Source organism: Dermacentor silvarum, chromosome 6 (genome assembly GCF_013339745.2).
Source record: "Dermacentor silvarum isolate Dsil-2018 chromosome 6, BIME_Dsil_1.4, whole genome shotgun sequence".
In the NCBI taxonomy this organism is placed as follows: Eukaryota; Metazoa; Arthropoda; class Arachnida; order Ixodida; family Ixodidae; genus Dermacentor; species Dermacentor silvarum.
Genome location: NC_051159.1, coordinates 29,676,646 through 29,700,623, shown reverse-complemented (window position 1 = coordinate 29,700,623; position 23,978 = coordinate 29,676,646). Strand labels below are relative to the sequence as shown.

At 52.7% G+C, this 23,978-nt stretch overlaps 1 protein-coding gene across 5 annotated transcripts in view; it reads right to left on the bottom strand.

The window, feature by feature from the left end:
* LOC119455359 (protein roadkill) overlaps positions 1-23,978 on the bottom strand; it is a 154,680-nt gene that overhangs the window by 23,070 nt on the left and 107,632 nt on the right. For 4 of the 5 annotated variants that reach the window (XM_049668722.1, XM_049668721.1, XM_037716745.2 and 1 more), the window contains one exon: positions 4,892-5,010. In XM_049668722.1, coding sequence (XP_049524679.1) covers positions 4,892-4,972 — 81 coding nt within the window. In that variant the 5' untranslated portion in view covers positions 4,973-5,010. Of the gene's footprint in view, positions 1-4,891; positions 5,011-20,704; positions 20,960-23,978 lie in introns of those variants that run through there. The other variant, XM_037716746.2, reaches the window with a different exon arrangement.

Genomic DNA, 23,978 nt, shown 5'->3' with positions numbered 1-23,978 from the left:
AGGTTCGCATTCTGCTATTTGAACCAACTCACAAGCAGCGGCTTTTATAGCAGTTGTTTCGAGGTCTCAACCAACTGGTATGCCGCCAGCATATGCACTCCGTAGCTTGAACGAAGAGGCACATAGGGCCCTAGCTGGTCGATTTCGACCACGCCTTGCAACCAGATGCGGCGCAAACGCTTCTCGGCCGGGGGCGCCTTCACCACACGCGCGACGTGCAGACGAGACCGTCTCGCAGCCTCGCAGAGATGCTGGCCCCGAGCGCCCCTCCAGTGGATGCGGCCAGAGGACATCGTTTATAATACGACGGAGCTCGCCCCCCTACGACGCAGTGCACGACTCCTGGTCGAACCAAGAGAGAGAGAGGGAGCAGTGCACACGGGCTTCCCTGCTCGCCCGAGAGAGAGGAGGAGGCAGCGAAAACAGCGGGTCGCGCACACAAGACGAGCGGCGGGGCGGATGTCTGGGCGCGACAAAACATTTGACCGGAGGGGGGGAGGCAACCAAAAGGAAGCGCCAGAGCAGTGCCCTCGCTCGCGCCTCCTCTCTCTCTCTCTCTGCTGTTGCCACGGGGCAGGGGGGAAGAGGCGCTGCCGAAAGGCCGTTCACACACAACAATCGGCCGACGAGGTCGCTCTTCACTCAGCGCAGAATGCAGACGGGCAGGGTGGAAGGGGCGACCGCGTGACCTGCCCCCCTCCAACAAGGGGGGGTCCTCGCGCGCAGCGGTGTCGGGACGCGAACCTTTTGTGCGCGGGCGCGACCACGGGTGACCCGTTTCCTACGCACTTGCCGGCTTTTCACGATAAAGTAGAAAGCGCCGACTTGACACCGGCTCCTTTTCTCATTGTGCCACGTTAAGTCCCGGCCATATCGAACATTTCTGCATTCACAGCCGACCCATCCGCACGCGCGCGCTGAGAGACGCGTGACCCCAAGCACGGCTCCGAGCACTGTTCGCCATACCGCTAGGCCTAAAAGCAACGACGAAGGAACGTTGAGGCCACCTTGAAACCTGCACGCCGACCCACCGAGAAAGGTTCAAACTCGAACCCGCGAACGGACTGGGTGACGACTCGTACAAGGCGGGAAAAAATTTTGCCCGCACTGGAAGGCTTCCGATAAGCTGGCAATAGCTCGGGCTTCTAATTATTTGAATTCTGGGGTTCTACGTGCCAGAACCACAATATAATTATGAGGGACGCCAGATTAACTTTGCCCCCCCCCCCCCCCCCCCCGCCTCCCGGGAGGGGGCTCTTTCACGCACAGCTAAATCTTGGTGCAAGAGCGTTCTTGCATATCGCCCCCATTGCGGTCAGGGTCCTTTAAAGCAACGTTTATAGATATCTTTAAAGAGCGTAGAGATTTCGGCATTCCGCCACGATCGGAACGCGATTGGGGAATGGATGGATGGATGGATGGATGAGGTTGAACCCTTTAAACCGGGCGGTGGCATACGCCACCTAGCCATGACTATTAACCTAGCCATGACTATTGCGCTCTATCCGTTCACGTCTTTTTCCTGTGTTTGTCCGTTTGTACGCGCAACGCTTCCCGATACGACTATTAACATATTTTGTACTTTGTGGTGGGTGAAATTTCACCCCTGCCTTGATTTTATCCACCAATCTGATAACCTCTGTTTGGTTATTTCTACCCGCTTAAAGTCTATTTTGCCTTCACTGTCCCTAAACCCCAATGCTTTGAAAAAATCAGCCCCGTTGCCTTGCACTGTAGGGTTAAGCCCTTTACAGAAAAGTATGAGGTGTTCAGCCGTTTCCTCTTCTCCACACGCACAGCACAACGTGTCTATACCTTGGTTCTTGACTCGGTACATCTTAGTCCGCAATACTCCCGTCCTGGCTTCAAACACCAAAGAGCTTCCCCTAGAATTATCGTAGATATTTTCTTTGGCAATTTCTTGCTTGAAAGTTCGGTATGTGCCCAGTGCTGATTTCGTCTGCATCCCTGTTTTCCACAGCCCCCTCTCTGTTTCCTTAACCTTTTTCTTAACCGCTGTTTCCTGGTTTGCACCCCTCCTGCAGTCCAAATATTTGATTGACAGTTTTCTGGTCAGCTTCCTCCATTTTGTATCAACATTCCTCATGCACAAATAACTGAAAACTCTCCTTACCTACCGCTTTTCTGCCATTTCTCTCAATCGCTCCTCAAATTCTATCTTGCTGCTGGCTTCCCTGCCCTCGAATGACGTCCATCCCATGTCACCCTGTACCCCCTGATTTGGTGTATTTCCGTGTGCTCCCAGAGCCAGTCTACCTACCCCTCGCTGCTTAACTTCCAACCTTGCTCGAACCTCTGATCTCATGCACAGGACCGCATTGCCGAAAGTCAAGCTAGGGACCATCACCCCTTTCCAAATCCCTCTCACCACTTCGTACCTATTGTAATTCCACAGTGCCCTATTTTTCATCACAGCTGCATTTCTGCTACCTTTAGCCGTCACATATTTTTCATGTTCCGTTAGGTACTTAGCCCCATTGTTTATCCACACTCCAAGATATTTGTACTTATCCACCACCTCCACCACCGGATGGATGGATGGATGAGGCTGAACCCTTTAAACCGGGCGGTGGCATGGCATGGAATCGACCCGGTGCTCAGCGCCACAGTCACCGCGGCGGCCACGAAGCAAACAGGGCGACCGGGAAGCGCGCCGAGGCCAGCGGCAAATTACTCCGCAGCTTGTCTCCGGCCCGGTTTCAAAACGGAAACCACGTCCCAGACAACTTCCGTTCGCGTGGTCCGGATACGCGAAACTACCGGATGATCTCATTCGGCGAAAATGCCCTGACCGAAAGACGGACTCGACGCATGCAATCGTCGAAGCACCGGCCCCCCGTTACTGGACCGAGGCGACACCGAAACTGCGTGCCCTGTTACAGTAAACGTAGACGAAGTGGCGGGGACGGGTCAGGGGTCTGACTCGCAAGCTGAGCGCTACGGATCGTTACACGTCCACCGCACTCTCGGTTCCCGTTTCTGCGCCGTGTCACTATGGAAGAAAAAAAACTCGAAGCGAAGTTTTTCGCTACACTTGCCCGCGCGAGGATTCAACGATCAAGCTGTGGAGTCGCGCTCGAGTGCGATAAGAAGCCGTGAGATACGAGATTCGGAAGTCACACGCGGAAGGAACCGCGCATTCGCCCATGAGTAGCCTTTCACACGGACTCCGGGGACCAGTACAGTCATGGACCAGTACAGTCAGTGGTTAGGAAAATATCAGTTAGAACGTTACAATTAAATGGGCATTCACTCCGGCTCGCTCGGTCGTCTGTTACGCTGCTACACTGGGCCATGTAACGAGTGACGAGCGATCGCGTCGAAAGGTATAGCTACGTTCTGCTCCCACGTGACCGGCTTCTGCACACATGCACCCCCTGGAAAACTGCCAAACAAGTTCGCAGAAAAGCTACCACAGTGAATTGTCGAGGGCACTCTGAAGCTTGCCAGCATTCTAGGTTTTCGAGGTTCATGGCCTCCATTTAGCGCCGGAAACGAAAAGCCGGAAATGGCACAAATGGGAACTTTACGCGGGCCGTCGGAGTGGAGGGCTCCGGTTAACTGTGACCACCAGTGGGCACTCAAAGCGCGGTGCACCAGTGTTTCTGCATTCCACCCTCATCGGAACGCGGCCTGGTATCGAACACGCTACCTCGTGCTCAGCAGCGCTGCACCACCAGAGTGGCCTATTTGCACTGCTCAGCTGTCGTTGCGCACGAGCAAAAGACTTATTAAGCTACGGGCGCATATTTTGTCTTCTCTTGTCTTTTTTCCCCCTTCATCGGCTTACACGAAGCCCTTCTCCAGGTCCCATCTGCGGGATCGGCCATTTCGCGGGACGGGCAGTAATAAATGAACAGAACCGAAAGAAATAGAACCCACTTCCCGGTTCGTCAGATGAACAGATTTCAAACAGCGGTGTCAATGCCCCCTCTAGAAGAACGCACGGCATGACTCAGAGTACGAGCGCAGAATTCCGGAGCGTCATACGATCTGTTTGCCGCTGCCGAGCGCAGAGAAAGAGCCACGCCGAGTACCTCGTTACGCCACATGCATGTCGACACACCCCAGTGCAGCCCAGACTCTCCGGAACGTCACTTTTTCGCATGTTTGGTCGAAAGGCAAAGGTGCTAGAAAAAATAACTCGGCAACATATATATAATTTCTATGTTTCCTCGAGCACCCAGCTCAACAAAGTAGATGACGAGATAATTTATTGAATAACGCTTTTTCCCTCTCGACTGCTCGACACACGCAAATGAAGGCCATTGATCATCTGACGATGTTTCCGGGACGAAACACATTAACAGGGCACTAGGATGTAAACAAAAATGTCACGCGTCCCGTTTTACAGCGAACCCGTTAGCTTCTAGTTCACCGGGATTTTTCGTGGCGTGCTCACCCCCAAAAGGGCATCTGGATAAGGGGTTTCCGCGTAACAGAATCATGTTTTTCTCGTATATTCCAATTACAATCCGAAGCTATCATGTCTGCAGTTTGTGTGTAAATCGCACTTCCCGCATTGTATGACGCAATTTACGTTCAAACATTAAGTTAAATAAGACGCATGGCGGACCGCACCAGCCATTGTGTCCTCCTCCGCTTTGACTATACTCTGCACCGTAACATGACAGTGGCTGATAGTTATTCGAGATAATTAAATGTTAATCTGACTATGCCGATGTAGGAAGCACACTTTCTGCTGCTGGCGCGCTTCGAACCGCGGTCACTGCAGTCGCCGTCAAGCACGAATGCGAGCCGGCTTCCAGTCGAGGGCTCGATTGTGCCTGACGCCACGTGGCTCAGCGGGCGCGGTGTCCCTGGCCTCACCCGACGCTTGTCGACACGGACGTAAAGGAAGAGCGCTCACCTGAGTGTAGCACCAGCTCTCGGCCACGGGCGTGTTGACCTCGCTTTGCGGAGGCGGAGTGGGCAGGCGGGGAATGGCCATGCTGCTAGACGACTCCGGCAGCACCTCACCGCGCGCAGCTGCAAAACAGAGAGGAGACACGGCACGGGTCACAACACAGCCGCATATTATACAGGGCAGCAGCAACGAGCGAGCCTGTACCTAAATTTGTGGCCCACACTGCTAGACGGCGAATGTGGCGAGACACTATTCCAATCGGGGTGGAATGCGTCGCATTTAGCGATGGCTAACGCTCGCGCCACTCTCGCGGATCAGGCTCGCGCACAGTTAACGCGCACACGTGCGACGACCTCCTCCGCGCCACTTCCAGGAAACGGTGAGCGTGGCACACACTGCCACATTCGATTCCGCGCGAAGAATCCACGAGCGCCATCGTGCTAACGCTGGGGGGAGGGGGTGTGGAATCGGGCGCTCGTGTTTTGAACGCCGCGAAGGACAAATCGCTCGGCGGCAACAACGCCGAGACCTCCTCGCGAGCGGGAACACGGCGGAGAAGAAAAATGCACACAATTCCGGCAGCCAAGAAAAAGCGGCCGGGTGGTGCATACGAATCTGACCCAGTTTCCGCGCTCGCTGTTTCCTCCCCTCGAAAGGAGCGCGGGGATGACACACAAAGGGGGGGGGGGGGGCGACTCCTTCCCCCGACGCCAAAGAGTCCCGCCCGGCGTTTATCGCCGCGCCCCGACCGAGCGGGCACGGACAAAAGCGAGGCGCCACGACGCTCCTGGCCACGCGCGCGGCTTGCCACATGGAAAGGAGCAACGGCCTTCGCGCGTCCCGAGAGCGCCGGCGACGCGCAGCCGACCGGCGCTCGGCCCGTCTTCCTCCGCCGGGCATCCAACACTGTTCGCCTAGCTTTCCATGTACACAGTGTGAACCCTGCAGCGAACTTCTCTCGCTCGCCCACGAGGCGCGACCTACATTCTGCGGCAGGCAGGAACGGGAAACGGCGCTATTAAAGAGAAAGAAATGCTCCCGGACCCAGCGTCGAGATCCGAAGAAAAGAAACTCGAGCTGCCATCGTTTGCCTGCTTGCTACCTTCACAGTGCGTGGCGGTGGCCTCCACCGAACTCCCGTTTCGTTCGCTTTCCCAGCTCTTTCTATTCTCCATCTGCTTTCTTTCGTTTCCTTCTTTGCGAAACGTGGAAATCAGGGTGCAAAATGTACCGGCAGGTTCGTTTACGAACTTAACGCGCATGCTTGACGCATTTGAAAGAACGCGCGTTACGTTTCATCAGCAATAATATAAACGCTGTTATATAGCGCTTCGCGTGGCAGAAAACGCGCGCTTAAAGGCAAACTTTTCGAAGCAAGCAACCCGAGTGGCGAAGACAAACCATGCACTTGCAACACTCGCAACAGCGCCTTCCGGCCTACGACTAATCTGAAAAATACACATTTCGAAAGAACGATCGAGGAAACGATACCAAACGTGGCTTCTACAATGCGTCCCGAAACGATCGAGTCTCCACTGGGAAATACTTATCGACCTGCGACAAATAGGCGGCTAATACAGGCGAGTTCTTCCAAGTCGCGCCATAGCGAGCAGTCAGCAAATATCACGAAGTCAGGGGTGGAAGGCGCAAAATGAATACTCCTCCGATGCAGCCCGCGTCTAACACAGCTCCCCGGCTCCTCAATGATCACCGTTCGTGTTTGGGCGAGAAGGCCTACGCGAACTCGGCGACCCCGAGTGCGCGCCGCGCTTTTCCCACCTTCGGCGGGAGGTGCCTCGTGCGGACGGCTATTTACGGCACAGCTGCCTCCGATTCACGCCAGCGAAGATGCTCCGCGTCCCGAACGCACCTCGAGCAGATTCTTTTCTCCCTTTTTCTCGCTCGAGAGAGGGGAAGAGGCGCCTATTAAATCATGCTCCCAATAGCATCCTCCGTGCGTCCCGACCGACGACCTCTCCGCGAGCGTCCCCTCGTTCCGCGTTGCGCCACCGACAAACACGACCGGCCAGGTTCAAACGGCGCGCCGGTCATCGCACGACGGGGTCGTCGCCGTCCTTCGACCGCACGCAGGAGGCGCGGCCGGAAAAACGACCAGATAGATGCACGAGGACGACCCGCTGGGAACGCCGCCCGTCGGAAGACTCGCTACCGGCCACGTTGGCGCACCGACAACACGCAAGAGTTGCCCACCGGACTCGGATGCAATCTACTAAAGGATACCCGCGAGTTTCACACGGTGCGAACGCAGCCGCTGCTTACGAGGAGACTCCGGAACTATGGGCTCGTGCACCTAATCCACCGCACGCAACGAGCGCGATCAGCAGCAGGGAGGCCGAGGAACGTTCCTCGGCGCACGAGACGATAAAGCTACAGTGAACGCCATAATTCGACGGAACACAACCGAGGCGCATGCGCAGTTAATCATCCACCGTGGACATTCATTGAAGTTGCCAGATAGCCACAAACGTTTGCTTTGCAGACTTCAGGCATTAACAGAACCGCTTGCGCAAATTCTAGCTCAACTGGACCTTTCTTTTTTGACTAAACCCACAAACTCGTGGAAAAAAAAAAAATAACGGCGCGAACATCGAGAACGGCGCGAACATCGCTAAGATGTTTGCGTTCGCGCAACTCTTCTCGCGCAGACAGAACCGTACACCCTAGCGCGGTACAGCCAGGCAGATAGCCGGTATACTCTAGCTGTTCGATTAGCATAAATAAACGTAGACTCTCGGGATATCTGTCACATCTGTGACGCTAGCAAGAACCAGTGCGGCCGAGGAATGCCCTTCAGATAGGCTGACCTTGGGCGAGGCGGGGCAATCCACGAAGACGTCATTCGGTGTTAAGAGCCGAAGGTCCTCTTCGCAGATCTCGAGTAGATTCGAGGAATTTTGGCGCTGAACCCAATGCGACATGGTGGAAAAGGTCTAAAAGCACCAGTCCTTAGACTATGGGATGCAAACGGTTTGCGTACGTAAGCCGCTTTTGAAGCTCTCGACCATAGAGTCACCGTCTCGAGAAGAAAGTGACTGAGGAGGCCTGCACCCAGCCGCCATTCCTTCTCAATTTTTCTGCTGGCGTTTCTATACCGAGACGAACGTGCAATCGCGTTCAATATGAACTGCAACACGGTGCCCGTGTACGATGGGGCCCCAAAACTACACGGCGGCGCCGACATACGAAAATATTTGTTTAATAAATACCAGTAATTGTAGCGGTGCTTAGTTCTCAAAATTTTCGCATGTAGGCGCCACCGCGCAGTTTTGGCTCTCCTTGGACTACGGGCACCGTGTTGCATCTCATATTGACCACTTACTTGCCCAAATTTCTGTCGATTTATAATGTCACCTGGTCGTACGAGAAAGGAATAACTCCAGCGGTCTTGAACGACCCCAGAGTTGTCGATGTTGTGCAGAATCGGACGTCCAGAAGCGATTGCTGCCCGACGTAATGTTCGCGCTACACACAAGGAGGCCACGCCGTGCAGCAGCATGAAGCCGGCGCTCGCCTTTCGTCGTTGAGTTAAGCCGACAGCAGCAGTGCAGGCAGAAACAATCGCAGGGCGCACAGAAGAAGACGGGAGGGACGCGCGAGGCGAAACGACGGGGGAGGGGCCGCGGGCAAGGGACCGGCCGTGGCGCCGGCGGCTGGGGTCAAGGCCGGCCCGCATCGAACCGGCGACCGGCTCGGCCGACCGAGCAGCCAAGGTTCTTTCCCCACGAGGCCCCTCGGCGAGCGAGCTGCGGGGGACGCCATCTGTCGCAGCGGCGACATGTTTAGACGGAGGGGGTACCCGCGGGGCTCTTTGCGCACCCCGACCGCCCCCGAAAACACGGCCGCAGTTCGTCCCGGAGGTCGGCCTCCCCACGCGATGCACACGCACAACGTGGGAACGCGAGCGGACGCCCGCAAGAGCCGAGAAAGGAAAAGCGTCGTGTAATCTGGCAAATGAGCCTCTTTTTTCACGACAACTGGCGCTCGCCGTGCTACTGATGAATGGCACGCGAATTCACCAAAACGGTACTGGGCGGCCAAGGTCCTCATTTTGCGCTAGCGGTATCCAGTGAAAAGCGATCAAACCTATCGGGGCGACGTCTTACAATACCGGGGCAATGTGGCATGCCAAATGATCTTGGCATGCTTGGGAAACCAAGAGCGGTGGCCCCGGCGCAAACGCAATAGAGAAGCGGCGAGGGGTCAACGGCAGGCGACCTTGGCCATCCAGAAGGTGCTACGAGGCACCGTCGACGACGTTGCAGCAGGCCGCTTTACCCGAGGCGGCGCGACACTGTGCACAGGGTGCCGCACAAGTGGAAAGCAGAATCGAAGGTCATCGCGATCAAACTTTTCACGACGAATGCACGCCGACTGCCTGTCACCGAGGCATACGCTACACAGATCAACCGCTCAGGGGTGAGCGGGTACGCAGGAGGGGGGAGAGCGGGCTGCCGCGATGGTGCGCCGAACCGGGGAGAGCCAGAGAACAAGGGGCGCGGGGATCGATCATGACGCGGGCGTTCACGGTCGGCGAGGACAGGTCAGGTGGGAGAGAAGGAACCAGCAGAGGAACAGGAAAGAGTGCGCCCTGGCCTGCAGCGCTTGCTGCAAGACGAACACTGACATCGCTTCTTCTCGTGCTCACGCAGACCTCTGCCCGCGTGGTTGCACAGGGGTGGGCATATAGCTCGCGGTTTTAAGCAGTCATATGCGCCGCACGTCGCCGTTTCACTGCAGCTACAATTTCCGCGACAGTGGGTGACTCCGAAAGCAATAGTGAAGTATAAACCGCATGCACGCGACAACGACAAGCGACGCGACGTCTCCCCGGTGTTGCCGGTATGAGGTCAGCAAATACTCGCTGAAACTGGCGTGACGCGTGGTTTATTACTTTAAGTAGTGTAGAGAGCAGCATAAATATTTCTAAAGGTCTTGCACTACACGCTATTATCCTTGCACGTATCAAAATCTAGTGTGCTTGTTCCGTGCGACAATAGGTAGTACTTGACCGATGTATATCCAGTTCCGGCTTTGTGCTATTGGCTAGTCGCTCATAGCACTTCCGGGCGACGAATTCTAGATTTCCTGATCCCAGCGATCGAGCGACAAGAACGAGCGATCTGTTCGCGCGACGGCCCGTTTCGTCGCCCGAAGCAGTCGCGCACAAAATCGCTCTCATGCGGTTTGAGCTTGACTCCCTGCTAGAATCGTCCTTGCAGCGATGATACGGTTTGTCGTATACTTCGCACTACTTTCGACTATGCCTCCGCCTAACGTATTGGATCGACCTCAATCGTCGAGTTCATTCACTGCAAACACTGCAGTGACCTGAATGAGCAGCAAAGTAGGAGCATTCATTTTTGAAGACGGCAAATCGGAGCGACCTTTCCAATTCACGCACTCATTACAGTCAACGCGTAAAGGGAAAAAGTGCCGTCAGACAGGCGGTCAACACGCCTCGGTGGCACATTTAAGCCGCTAAAGTGGACTGCAGTGGTAAAGAGAACGTAATTCTCTTGCGAACCGACTCAAATCCACAAAATGAAAGCAATATGACCGACGCGCAACGCAAGAACTTTGGCGTGCAGTGCCTATAAGCTGGGATTATGACGAGTTTTACGGTCGTCAAGATATGGCTACTATGTACCACGGGCTCCGGCGTTTATACGCAGAGCCCGAGTCGGAAGCTTTCATAGGGCAGAAGTGACGCGCGCCTGCTCTAGTGCGGTCGTGCCCACCGTCACGCCCGAATCTGAGCGATCCACGGCGGATAAGAGGCAGTCAGCTTTGGTCCGCGCCTGCAGTCTATTTGATTCGCCTGCCACTTCCTGAACTAGACTGACTAGCTCTGGTCTTCTCCATTCGCTTCACACGAGTGGAGGCTTTGAGCAGAACGAGTTCACGGCGTTCCTTACACGCACACACTCGAAGCACTTCCGGAGCAAGGCTACTCTATAATGGCATATCAAACACAATTACAGCGAATCAGACCGGACAAAGCGCGACAGTTGGGGTGAGCGATTTGAATGTGTACGTTTGAAGCAACTACAGCGCAACACTACTCGCGTGAGTAGCTAAGCACGCTGCGAACTGGTCAAATACCGGTCACGAACACGTGGTCAGGTCGTGAAAGTTGGTCGATGCCTCAACTGCAGCGCGATTGATCTGATCCCGCTCACGTGACTATTTTTTTTTTTTTTAGAGTTTCCTACAATTACTACAGCGAACTGTGACTAGTGTCTACGGGGGCTGGAAGCACGGCCAGCGTGGGCATGACTGAGAGTACGTGGATTTGCCTAAACTTGGTCCTTCGGGATTTTGAAGGCTTTGTGACTTTGCAAGTTGATCGTTTTCAAGAAACTATTGCGTTAGAGATGCAACAAGTAGTACTGATTACGTATATGCGGCGAGGCGTATTGCCTCGTGCTACAGACAAGTAAGATTACTCGCACCAATAAAAGCAGATAAAGCGTAGTAAACAAAGCCACATGCAGGTAGATCCGGCAAATCCACGTGCTAACCAGCAGTCTCATACTGGCTGAACGACGGCAGTGGCAGAGTTCCCTCTAGTAATTTTAGTAGGAAACTCGAGGCTTCTACAATGGCCTCCGCGATCGGGCGACGCGCCCTTACCGATCTCGGAGGCCATCATTCTACTGACACGCGACGAAGACGACACGAGGCACAACACGAGAGGCGCCGAAGATGCCCCCCCCCCCCCCCCCCCCCTAAGAGTGCGATGATAATCGTTCTGTTCTTCGACAAAGGTGAGCAAACCCCGCCAGGACGTTTTGACACGGTCTTTTGCTATCGATGTCCCGCCGCACGATAGAAGGAGCAGAGGCGAGCCACTGACATCGCGAAGCCGCGCCCATCCGAGGAATCTCTTCCGAAGACAACGCTGCGGTTGATCGAAAGCTCGCCTGGACGATGGCATCGAAAGTGACGAGGTCGCGTTCCTCTGGTGTAACAGATGTGGCGACGCAGGAATCCACGACACGCTCTGTCATCTCGGAAACACGCCGCAAAATAAACGTACGGTGGGCAGCAGAACAGCAGTAGCAACTCCGCAATATATGCAGGAAATTATTCAACGTGCCAGTGGTTGCGGCAGGTTTATGCACCTAGCGGGCGACGAAAGTGGGCAGGTGCCTTCGCTGGCGCCTAGCAAAACAAGCCTTTAGCTAATCCGGCTGTTTTTCACCACCGCAGCCGTTACGCAAGGGGACAGCGGCTGCGCACTCGCCAGTGTTGGCGAATGCGTTTCCTCTTACGCGCCATACTGACGGTCGCATCGGCGTTATGACGCGCACGGTGGTGAAAAGAAATGGCGATTGCCAACGACGGCGGGCCACCACAAATGACGCGAGGGTGCTTGCGCCTCGAGACGACTCCTTTTCTGGAGGGCGACAATGGTCCGACGGCCGAACCGATGGGTTTCGCAACAACGCTTTTTTATCAAAACACGAGCGTGCACAGGAATAGAAACTTGCGGACACGATAGGCGGCACGGCCACAACCGTCAAACGCAGTCGATACGACGCTGTTGTCGTAAGGATACGAAAACAGTGTGCACCTCTGGCACGGGTGGCCAGAGGTGCAGACATCGTGGGATGATATTGAAGGCGCGTGAGGACGGAACCATTGGTACATCCTAATACGCTCCGACTCTGGTTTGCGGCCGCGTGGAACAACTCCTTTCGGGTTTTTGACCCAGGAGCTGCCGAATCGAGCAATCGGTTCAGTCACGTGACCGGTATTTTGTCAGATAAAGTTCGCGCTCCTAGTTCGACAGTGAGCCCTCGCTCGCTATTCCTCTTTCTTGCTCTTCAGGATGCGCATATTTACATTAGTTACTACTGTATCGAATGTACAAAAAATTTTTCCCTATATAAAATGTTTAATCATTACACTTCTTTTGGCATTCAGAAGTTAATCTAAGCAGAATATTTCATTTTTTACAGATATACGGGAGTGCCTTATTACAGAGTTCATGCTCACTACTCTCGCAGTAGCAGTATGGGAGGAGTTTCAAGTCAAAATGTACACTCATGTTAGACTTAGTCAAGAAGGCCATAACGGATACTTGTATCGAAGAATTGCATATAAGAAATCGATACCTACAAAGAATGCTTCCTTAACGCCTTTGAAATCGAACGAATAAGCATGTTTTGCTTGAATGACTAAGGGCTCGTCTGAACAGGTTTATCTTCTAGATATGTAGTTTACGGATAACACTAGGTTTAAGTCATGTAAATATTGTGGCTATCGCCAAACCCGGGTTGGTGATGCAACGCTCTGAAAGAACCAGTCGAACGTACGCTGGTTCCCTACATCGCCAGAGTTCCACAACACGAGGAACTGCACCTTTCAGCGAGAGAGAGCATACCCAGCCGGTCGGCAAGTTGGCCTCGCGGGTAGGGCGGTGACTGCGCACGCGGAACACATCTGAAGAGGCGAGGCGTAGACAAGTACGGAACGGGGAGCGTCTGCAGCGCGACATTTTCTCTCGTAAATAGGCTGCCTCGGAATTTTTAACAACGAATTCCGAAAACGGAAATTTCGGGTGAGCCGCAGAGCATTGTTGGACGTGAAGTGACCACAAAAGACGGAGGAGGAACAAGCGCTCACGACCAAGGCCTTCGAGATTTGCGCGCCCAAATCTCGGAGGCTACGACAGGACAACTTAAGGCCGTTTCACATGGTGCGATTTTGCACTGCGATTATCGCACCGGAAGTGCGATTTCCGTCGCATGCGACGAAAATCGCAGTCGCAGGGCCGTTTCTGCGATTTTCGGCTGCGACCAACCGGTTGGTCGCAGCGTCGCAACGTCGCAGCAATCGCTGCGATTTTTCCGTCGAAATTGCGCCGAGAGGTATTTCGCAGTCTGTTGTGGAAAATGGCGGCGGTCGCTCAACGCAACGTTTATAGATACTTTTTTGTCTATAAATATTGGATCAACGAGCCTCGAACAGTGCAACTAATTGAGTGGAGCTTCGGATTACGCAATCGGTACGTAACATCAGCACCGACACGTGAATAGTGCAGATAAAAACTCGTAGGTCAGATTCGGGTCTGTGATTTCTACGAGTTTGTTGACACGCTACGTTGCTAATCTGGCGACGCTGTTTTTTAGGTTAGCTTCGGGTGCTGATAGTACGTACTTTTGCGTGATTTTCCGTTATTCACACGCGCTGCGAGTTGGTAAATACTACGAGGTGTCCCTCACGGGAAGGCATGGCCTTCGGATGTCGTCCCAATTTTCTGGTTCTGGAGACAACTGGCGATATACGAAAACGCCACAGTTTTATCGCCGTATGCTTTTACGTACGGAACAATTTAAAGAATATGCAACTACGGACAAATGCTGTGGTCAATAGGTCACGCTATACGCGCGACCATTTAGTTGCAGTCGGTTGGTTAGGGCTTTCATGCGCATTTTCCCCAATGAATTAGCTCATTTCAAGGTTCTGTTACTTCCGCTGCGAGACGCAAAGCGAACGTGCAAACTGGATATCGTAATGAATGTTCTACAATAACATATTTCACGCTTTGACTGGGAATAAGCAGTATTGCCAATTTATTTTCGAAGCAATACTTAAACAGTTTTTTTCTCATTTTTCTGATGCATCATTTTTCTCCTGAATAAAAAAAAAACAATAAACCTTCAGTGTGTTGCAGACTTTGTATCCTTACTGCATCTGTATTAACCCTCACATTAAAAGGTAATTGCACATTTTGCTTACTTCAGTGCATCGAATTACTGTTGTTTATGCTGGTTGTAAGATATTGCAGTACTCTAAAAAACTACTTAGCCATAAACATCCTTGCCTTTTCTTGCTTCTCTGTCTCTACTTCCTGTAAAACACATGCAATAATGCGAAAAGCAGGTGAACACCTTGTTTTTATAAGCAGTAGATAACTCATTAAACAAAAGCAGATCAAAATTGTGCAGTCAAGTCAGCCGGTTGCATTCCTTCGTATGAATGATAGTATCTTTTCAAGTGTGGGTGGGTCTTGCATGTCCACAGCTCATAAAGTGTGCAGACTCATCACGAGGCGTAGGTATAGCCCATCAAGATGGAGGCAATGTTGCTAATGAGTCTGCACTTACATGTATTACTGCATAAAATCGTATAACCATATCTCATCATTACTCAATCGAGCTTGCTCAGTCATATTCACCAAAATTCTACTTATCCGAGCTTGCTCTGACTCATATTCACCAAAATTATACTTGGCCGAGCTTGATCTTACTAATATTCACAAAGATTCTACTCAGGCAAGCTTGCACCGAGTCATATTCACCAAATATCTACTTGCCAAGCTTGCTCCGACTTATATTCATCAAAATTCTACTCAGGTGAGCTTGCACTGAGTCATATTCACCAAAAATCTACTTGCCGAGCTTGCTTTGACTCATATTCACTAAAATTATACTTGGATCAGCTTTCCCCGACTACCACATGACAATATTCACTAAAAGTTTACTCAACTGAGCTTGTTCTTACTCGTATTCACCAAAATTCTACTCAGTCAGGCTGAAACGAACTCAGACTCACGGTTAGTTCGAAGTCTTAGTGAGCCGACGTTTGAGTGAGTTCACCGTGCTATGTATACATTACATTATGTGACCTGTGCGGTGAATAAGCAAACATTGTCTATGAGTACGTGTTGCATCGGGTGAAATAAGGACAACTGTAAACACTGCAGTTAGTTTTCTAGAGTTCAACTGACCGTTGCGTGAAAGCTTCGCCTCATGTCGATTCAAGCAAGTGCATTGGATCTGCATCATATTTTTTGCCAATCCTGCTGTCTGTCCTAACCATTACTGGGTGGCCACATTTTGTACATTTCAACACAAAGTTTAATAAATGACTGTAGTGCAATATATTAAAAATAAAGATGCTTGCATCACTGCACGTATAACAATCAGAACATGACACAAACACATGCACATAAGATGCGCACAAATGATAAATACATAAACAGATGGAATCAGCTAGCCACCACCTATTGAAAAAAAAGAAAAAGCCCAGGACTACGTATAACCATTCCCCTTGCCAGGTACATGGGCTATAGGAGAAACACACGTGCAACCTAGCAGTTACCTCGAGGTAGCAGCTATGGACGTTTTTGCATTCGCAGCTGGCCACTCAACCACTCAAGTGTGTTCAGTGTGCACTTGTACTTAGGCACCCTTTTTATTGTCTGTATCTCAAAAAATTAATGTGGCTCCTCAAAATTTTGAGAATGTTTGGATTCTGAGGCTTGCAAAGGTAAATATTTTTATTCCATTTTCGTTCAAGGTGAAGGCTCATAGAAAAGATTAGAGATATTGTCAGTGCCCCTCACTTTCTCTCAGAACATAAGTGGTCTGTTATTGAGATTCTAGCAGCTTTTCAGCAGCAAGAAAGGAATCAGCTTCTCCTGTTTTCAGCATTGGGTTAATGCAGGCAATTCAGGGAGGCATAATGTTTTGCTAATACAATAGGTTTGGGAATACCAGATTACACTGTACCTTGAAACTTTCCTTGCACTTTCTTATTTTGGTGAAATAACCCAGTTTTAAATGGCTCCAGTTAGCATACTCTAACATTGGTCTAATATAGGTTAAGTACATGACTAGCTTAACAGACTGGGATGCTGGCTTTCATTTCCAGGAGAGGAATCATAGCACCTGCTCCAGTTGCATATATTTTTGGTTATCAGGGGTATTCAGCCTCACTTTAAGGATAACGTGCTGAAGCAGGTAGAAGCACACGCATGCCATAAGCGGATAGTTTCGATAGCTTCTTACCTTACACTTGCCACCATGAATACAAAATTTTAGCGTTCGATTTTGTTATTAAACAAACAAACGTACTCCTAACAAGGTATTTTAATGTTAGCCGTGTGGCTACGTGGCTGCGCTACGTACTGCAGCATATTAACTTAAGCTTCTTGATACAGATTCACAGCACACTAACAGCGCAAGAAACAGGACGAGAAAATAGACGACGCCCATGTCTGCCAGAATGATACGATACTACGTACACAAGTGACTGCAGCTCCTAAAAAAATGTGGTCGTCGGCTTTTACGCCTTTCGAACTATTCAGAGAGCACTTGTATGAATAATTACAGCACAGGCGCCGACGGACGAGCCAGGCTGGCGCTAAGATAAACGTTCACAACACAAATTCCATTGCACGTTCAGTAATTACACACAGATCATTTGCGGCTTTGTTCAGGGGCAGACGTGAGCTTTTGGGTTGGTGCTTGCTGCTAAGTTTGGTGCAAGAATATTGCTAGGAGCAGGAACCACTAATGCGCAATCACGAGCAATACACACACATCTGTTTTTCAGAAGCTGACGTTAATCACGGGTAGCGCGAGGGTCTCTGCGTTGACATGACGACTCCGCCGAATCCCGAATACTGCATATGCGATGACAACAGCTATAAGGGCTTGTTGATAGGTCCTCTTGTAATTTGTTTAACCGCATGTAGAACGACACAGGCATAAAACACACACAGAGACAGCACACAACGCTGAACGACCACCTGCGAACAGCTGTTTACGTCCGCCATTTCTCCTCGTATTGAACTTCACAAACCGCTGTTGCGCACTCCAAAACAAACTAAACTTTGAAGCGCTTTTAAATTACAAAACGCACGTATTATTTGGTCCTAATAAAGAGAGGTCAATTATATTATAACGCGCACGTCTTTTTCATTACATTAAACGAATTTATGCGGCGTGTGCGACAAAATCTGGCAGCAAGCAACCCTGGGCGTCGCATAATCGCATTGTTGACATCGCGCCATGTGAAATGGCCGTTGCGAATTTCGCATCTGCGAAAATCGCAGTGCAAAATCGCACCATGTGAAACAGCCTTTACTGTAAGGACCACTTGCGCTTCTCCAAGCACTTCACTGGTGCAGCACCTCGCTCTTCATTTCACAATTGCAATACGGAGTCGTCTGCAATTCGCCATTCGTTTCACAAAATGCAGACACACCTAGGAATTGGCAGTGAACCGGTTCCGAAAAAAAAAAAAATGCTGTGTCGTCCCGAACGATAAACATCGAAGGCAGCGTTTAAAAAATTAGTTCAAGTAAGTGCGGCAGCAGCGTGTCCGCATTGCTTAGTGCACCGCGGTAATACCACGCGACAGCGTTTGCACGTTGAAACAAGCCGGAACTTTGCCCGGCGACTCAAAAAGTTGAAAAGATTGCTAACAATCGGACCAGCGGCGCCAATCGCCAGTAGGGGAGAGGCCCGCAAGGGTGAGATAAATGGGGCAATCGCCGCCGTCGCGTTGGAAGGAGTGGTCCTTTGTCAACCCGGAGCCGCATTTGGGGACGTCGGCGATCTTTCCTTCCAAGCAGGTGCAGGCTGCATTTTTCGCCCAAGCTGATGCCGAGTCATTACCGACAAGTGTGTTCTTACGCGGGGTCACGGTAGCCAAGTCTTTCCTAATAATACATACCGAGTCGAAACAGCTGGGCGAATGGAATGAAACAGCGAGTCCGGCGTCAGTTTCTACAGTGTGATTCCTCCTTCTCTCGAGTAGAGAGATTCCGCGAAGGAAAATGTGACGAGCAAGGCAGCGCTGGTGGTGGTCGCAGGAAAAACAGGAAACCGCGGAAAGGAAGCTCGCTTGCCGAGCGATACCCCGTTCCGCTGCCCTTCGCATCGCCCGGGAGTTGTCATGTCTGAACAACGCATGAAGCAACGACTGAGCTGGGTCTTCCGTGCAACTATTACGCACAGCCGCTACACTAAGAGAAGACAGCTACCACGGCGTGCAGTGGAAATAGTTGCATCTGCTGGAGAAGAAAGGAAAAAAAAAAGAAAAAGAAAAAACACGCACATTGCAGAACGCGACGAGCCGTGGTGGAGTCGGCAAGCAACAACACGATAGAAACACGCGGGGTTGGAACGGTGCGGCGCTCGCCGGCAAAGGTCCAGGCATCAGTCAATGCTCCGCGCCATGTGAAAAAGTGGAGAGCTGCGCCAATCAACAAGAAAGGGGCACCGCGACACAGCCTAACGTGGGCTGCGCTGCGAGCCCACGTTGGGCGTGCGAGCCGCATTCACTTGCCAACAAATCGAGCGACGTCACAGCTTTCCTCACGAAACCTGTCCCGTTTTACAAGCTATGCGCGAGGAAGAAGCGTTACATCATTTGCGCCAAGCGCGTCCTTTGTCGCACCTCACGGGCTGCGGCGCGAAGACGATAGAAACATCCATTCGGGACCTACAGCAGCAACCACATAACACTCATCACGCTTGAGAAGACCATACCTATACTTCGACAAAGTAAGCATGGCAACTGACCGAAAAACTGAGGAAAGTCGTCGCATCACGAGTGCCAAAACGCAGTCTGCCTGTTACAGTTAGCGCCGCGATCGGTACCGAGGAAGTGCACGAAATCATGTGACGCAATGTATGTAAAAAATTCCTGGTAGAGATGGATTATGCTCAGAACTCGTGGTTGCAGGGCGAATAGAGAAGCCGTGAATGTGACGGCCGCTTTCCAACGCTGTCACAACACTATTTTCCAAATTCAAAGAAAACTTAAATATCCCCCAAGCGCAATGATTAAAATTTCATATACAAACAACTTGATCTGCGGCTCTACTAGTCTACCTCACAGACGAAGCGCTAGAGGCTTCCGAAGTCATGCTGACCCAAGCAAACGAGTGCCTCCTCGAGTCATACGTAGTGGTCATCGACGTAGATGGTTGTCGATAAGGCAGGCTGTTATCAAGGCAGGACTTCCCCAATTTGAAGGTACTCAATGACAAGATAGATACGACGGTTTCCCAACAACTGCAGATAGGTTCACAATAGGAATCAAAATAACCATCGTTAACAGCCTCTGGACTGCTTAAACAATGGGCCCCCAAGAAGCAAAACGATGCAACGCGTTTTACCTCCGCCAAGTCTACCGCGTTGTTGGACGTGAGGCCACGTAAGGGAAACAGAAGGAAAATACTGGACGTGGCGACGTACTACGTGCGCCTTCGGTCGAGTCCACAAGCAGCCTTCCGATATTGCGGGGCAGTGCGCGGACGAGTCAAGGGCTTTACAGCTGCCGCACCCGTGGCTAGCGCCTTCCGCTCGACTCACGCAGCGCGCGCTTATCTGCGAGGGGCAGAGCCGGGCAAAGACCGTACACACGGCAACACGCGCGGCATTGCCAACACCTGCGGGGAAAAATGGCCGAGCTCGTGGAAGCCTGTCAGCGCCGCGCGTGCTCAGATATATCTCGCGCCACGCGAACGGCCTGCGAAGGCAAAGCAGTTGACATAAGACCATGGTAGCGCCTAGGCCGGTAAATGCACAGGAGTGCCAGAGACAACGAGTAGCGTGCGCGTTGTGAATTACGCGACAACTGGCGCAGCAATCCGTTAAAAGATCGCCTTTCTCAGTGGACTAACAATGCTAGTTGCACACCGCGTGTCCGATGTAGCGAACAAAGAATGTTCGACGGGCAAAGCAATACCACACACAGTGAATAAGCGGGAGTGCGAAATGCGCGCCACTGCACACCTCGCAACCGTCACCGTAGACCGCCGACGACGTGGGGGTATTCAAATAGTTTGTTCACTACCGCGTCATCCCCGGCAAGCAAGGGCGCACCTTCGCTTGCGCGTATCCCCAAGCGTTGTACAAGTGCGTCGTCACGTCGTAATGCAATCACCGAGCCTGGTCACTGAAGCCAGGCGCGGCTCCTGCAGCACCGGACGACGCTCGATCCCTCACGCCGGACACTAAAAGAGCGTCGCATAAACGCTGTACTCACGGCAGGGGCCAATTCTCGCCAGCTGGCGTCCCCATCTCCTCTGGGCGAGTATGGCTGCCACTTTGCCTTCGAGGAAAGCACCGCGGCCGCGCCGCCGCACTGCTAGCCGAACACAAAGGGGGCACAACACACCGCACCACACCGCTGCCCCCAAACGCCCGACACCGACGGCACGGCCACATGCGAGCGAGCAGCCCCTCCGAAAACAAGCGCGCACAATCCTCGCCGCAAGCACAGCCTAGGTTCGACCGGTCGACTGACGCTCCCCGCGCGGCCGCCATCGCCGCGGCTGCGGGGGGGGGGGGGGGGGTCGGCAGCGCCTCCTCTCCACACGTCGCGATAGCGGCGCCACTTGGAAGCGGCGGAGGACGCGGTCAATTCGCCCAGCACCGCCGCTGCTGCATGAACGGCGCGCCGAGCGGCAGGCGTCCGATGATCTCGACGTCATTGGGCTCCGAAGGTCGAGGATGACTGTGCCCGCAGGATTTCCCGAGGGCAGGAACAGCGTGCGCGGTCGACAGGCGCCCATACACAGAAATCTACTGCGACAGAAATTGCAATAATTCCGGCATCCGTAAGGTCATTTTCTGTATACTTTTTTTCTAGCGCTAATATTTTGTTTTTGAACGGGAGCCACCCATGGCTACGAGACAGTGCAGGCGCCCACTGAAAAATGGAAAGACGCCCGCAGCCTTTCCTTTTTCCCTTCCGATGTCCAATAACTTATAATAATAACCAATATTACAACTAATACCGAAGCGAGTCCCCGATCTTTCCCGGCGTAACGCTTCGCGACAGAGTTCACGCGCATCGTCACCCTACAAAGCCTCGATCGACATTTTCCCAAACTGACTTTCATAATTAAAACTCTTGCGCAATTGCGCCAAGCGACGAAGGCACAGGACTTAAGCGAGTTAAAACGAAACACGACGCTCGAGCGCAAACACATACACGGGGAAGTGGAGGAAGTTTGTTGATAATTTAAAACGAGAGCTTTAATTATGTTTTAACCAACTAGCCAACTGCGAAATTTTGACTTCCACAAGGTGATTGTTCTGTTTTACTGGTTGGTTGTCCATTGCCAAACTTCGTAATGCAAGCTACCACGCACAGCGAAGCATAGGTTGTGCGGCCGCCGTGCAAAAAACACGGCCGGCTTCAGGCAAGCACGCCACTGGTGCTTGTCGCCACTGCACTAAATCTCCACATCAGGGACGCCTTTAGAAGGCGTGCGACAGTCAACGAATTGAGACGCCACGGGTTATTTATCTCGAGCACTGCCGCGTCGCCACGGTGAATAATATTCGGATGTGCTGCAGGGAAGCCATCTTGGAGTTTTCGAAAATGGCAAGGAGAACACGGATGCGTGGAAACTCTTGTTTGAAGGCGTCACTTAACGTTGTCCTTAATTTAAGCGATATAGTCTTCTCTGCTAGGGTAGGACACTCGCATCATCTACACACACACACAATACTGCGGCGATGCAGTGCCTTATCGGAAGAAAAGCAGCACGTCGCGTACAATTAAACTACATAAGCTTGCGCCTGGAGGACGGCCAGCGGGGGCAGGTCGGTGGAAAGAGGGGGGAGTAACCAAGGCTGGTCCTTGAACCCAGCGGTCAAGCAGTGTCAAGACAGGAGGGCGTTAATGGCGCCATTCGTCCGGCGGAGTCGGTGCGAGAGAACGCGGTAACGAACCCGGGAGGGGCGAGTGTGACGCACCGGGGCCCTCCTCCTCGGACGGGGCAAACGAACGGGACCCTGGTCGTTACACCCTCGCGGCACTTCCTTTCCCCGCCGCCGAGGCCAATGGCTCCCGCCCGGTGGCGGCACCGAACAGGCCGGCTGGGTGCTCCTCGAGCAAGGGGCGCCGAAAAGAACCCCATCCACGGAACGCGCACGCTGAGCGGTGGATGACGCGTGGGAGAGGGTGCACACCGACCCGGGGAAACACCGCGCCACAGCAAACACGCATGGGCGAAAAACGAAAGTGGCCTGAAGAGGAGGCCGTCTGGAAAGGGTAATGAACGATAGGCTCCGCGCGCGGGGCGGATGAAAGAAGGCGAAGACGAACGCCCTCCCTCGCCGCCAGATCGGGAGAGCGAGCCACGAAATCGCTCGCTCCCGCGGTCTGGCCACCACACCACCTGTGGCACTTGTCCAGGGCAAGGTTTAACGAAGGAGAGAGAGAGACGAGGTGAAGCATGCGTCGACACCCCTTCGCACGTCCAGCTCGGCCGCAGAGAAAGAGCAGTGCACCGTCTCTGCTGCATCAGTCAATAATGCTGGTGCCAGCGCTGGGGCAGCAGCCAGGTGGCGGCCTCGCCGACATCCGGCGTGCTCGTAAGGGCGCGACGCAAGACCGGAAGCAGCCGATCCGCCTCCGACGAGCGCGCGCTGCAACCGCGGCCCCACTAGGGGGCAGCCAGCGAGATGTTGCGGTGGTCGTGACATCCGGCCGATGAAGTCGCACCTGCACGCACGGGTGATGACCGCGCGTGCATTCCACGCATGCGCCATTCACACCGTGCTCGTATCAACGGACAGGCGGCAACACAAATAGCGATCGCCATCCGCTGAACTCCATGAACTCCTCCCGGGACTTCGAAAAGCTTCATTTCATTTTATTTGGGCCCATTTACAAGCAAATGGCGGGGGCCAAGGTAAAAGCTGCTTATATCTGCTCGCTTGCAAAAACGGAAAAGTTTGTGATCACCGAAAGGAACTACACCGGGTAGCAGATGACGGAAGCGCCCTAAGCACCGTGTATAGTGGCGAGCCTAAATCTTCGATACCGCATATATAGCCGACCACTGCGTCTGCAATCAAGTTGTCTCGAATGCCGCGGTTACGTTATCTCCCCGCTAGGCAGGCGACGAAAGCGCCGGGTGCAAGCTCCCGGCGCGTGACTATAGGATTGGTGCGAGCATCCACAGGTCATCGATCAATCACCAATCGAGCGCGCACAAAAGCACGTTCATCAGCGACACCCTCGGCAACCAATGGAAGCGAGAGTGCGCAGCGCGAGCCTGGAGGAGCCAACAGCAGATGAGGCAGCAAGAGAGAAAGAGAAGGGACGAGGTTAACCGGAAGAGAGGTCTGCTACCCTACAGTGGGAAATGGCAGAAAATAAGACTGAAGGAGGATCGAAGAAAGCACGCACACACGCCGGAAAATCGGTTAATCGAGCCTATAAGAACAAGACACTGGGCAGCCGTTGTGCAGTGCATGGAAAGCAGCGAAGTTCTGGATACAACGCTGTTGAATGTGAGAGA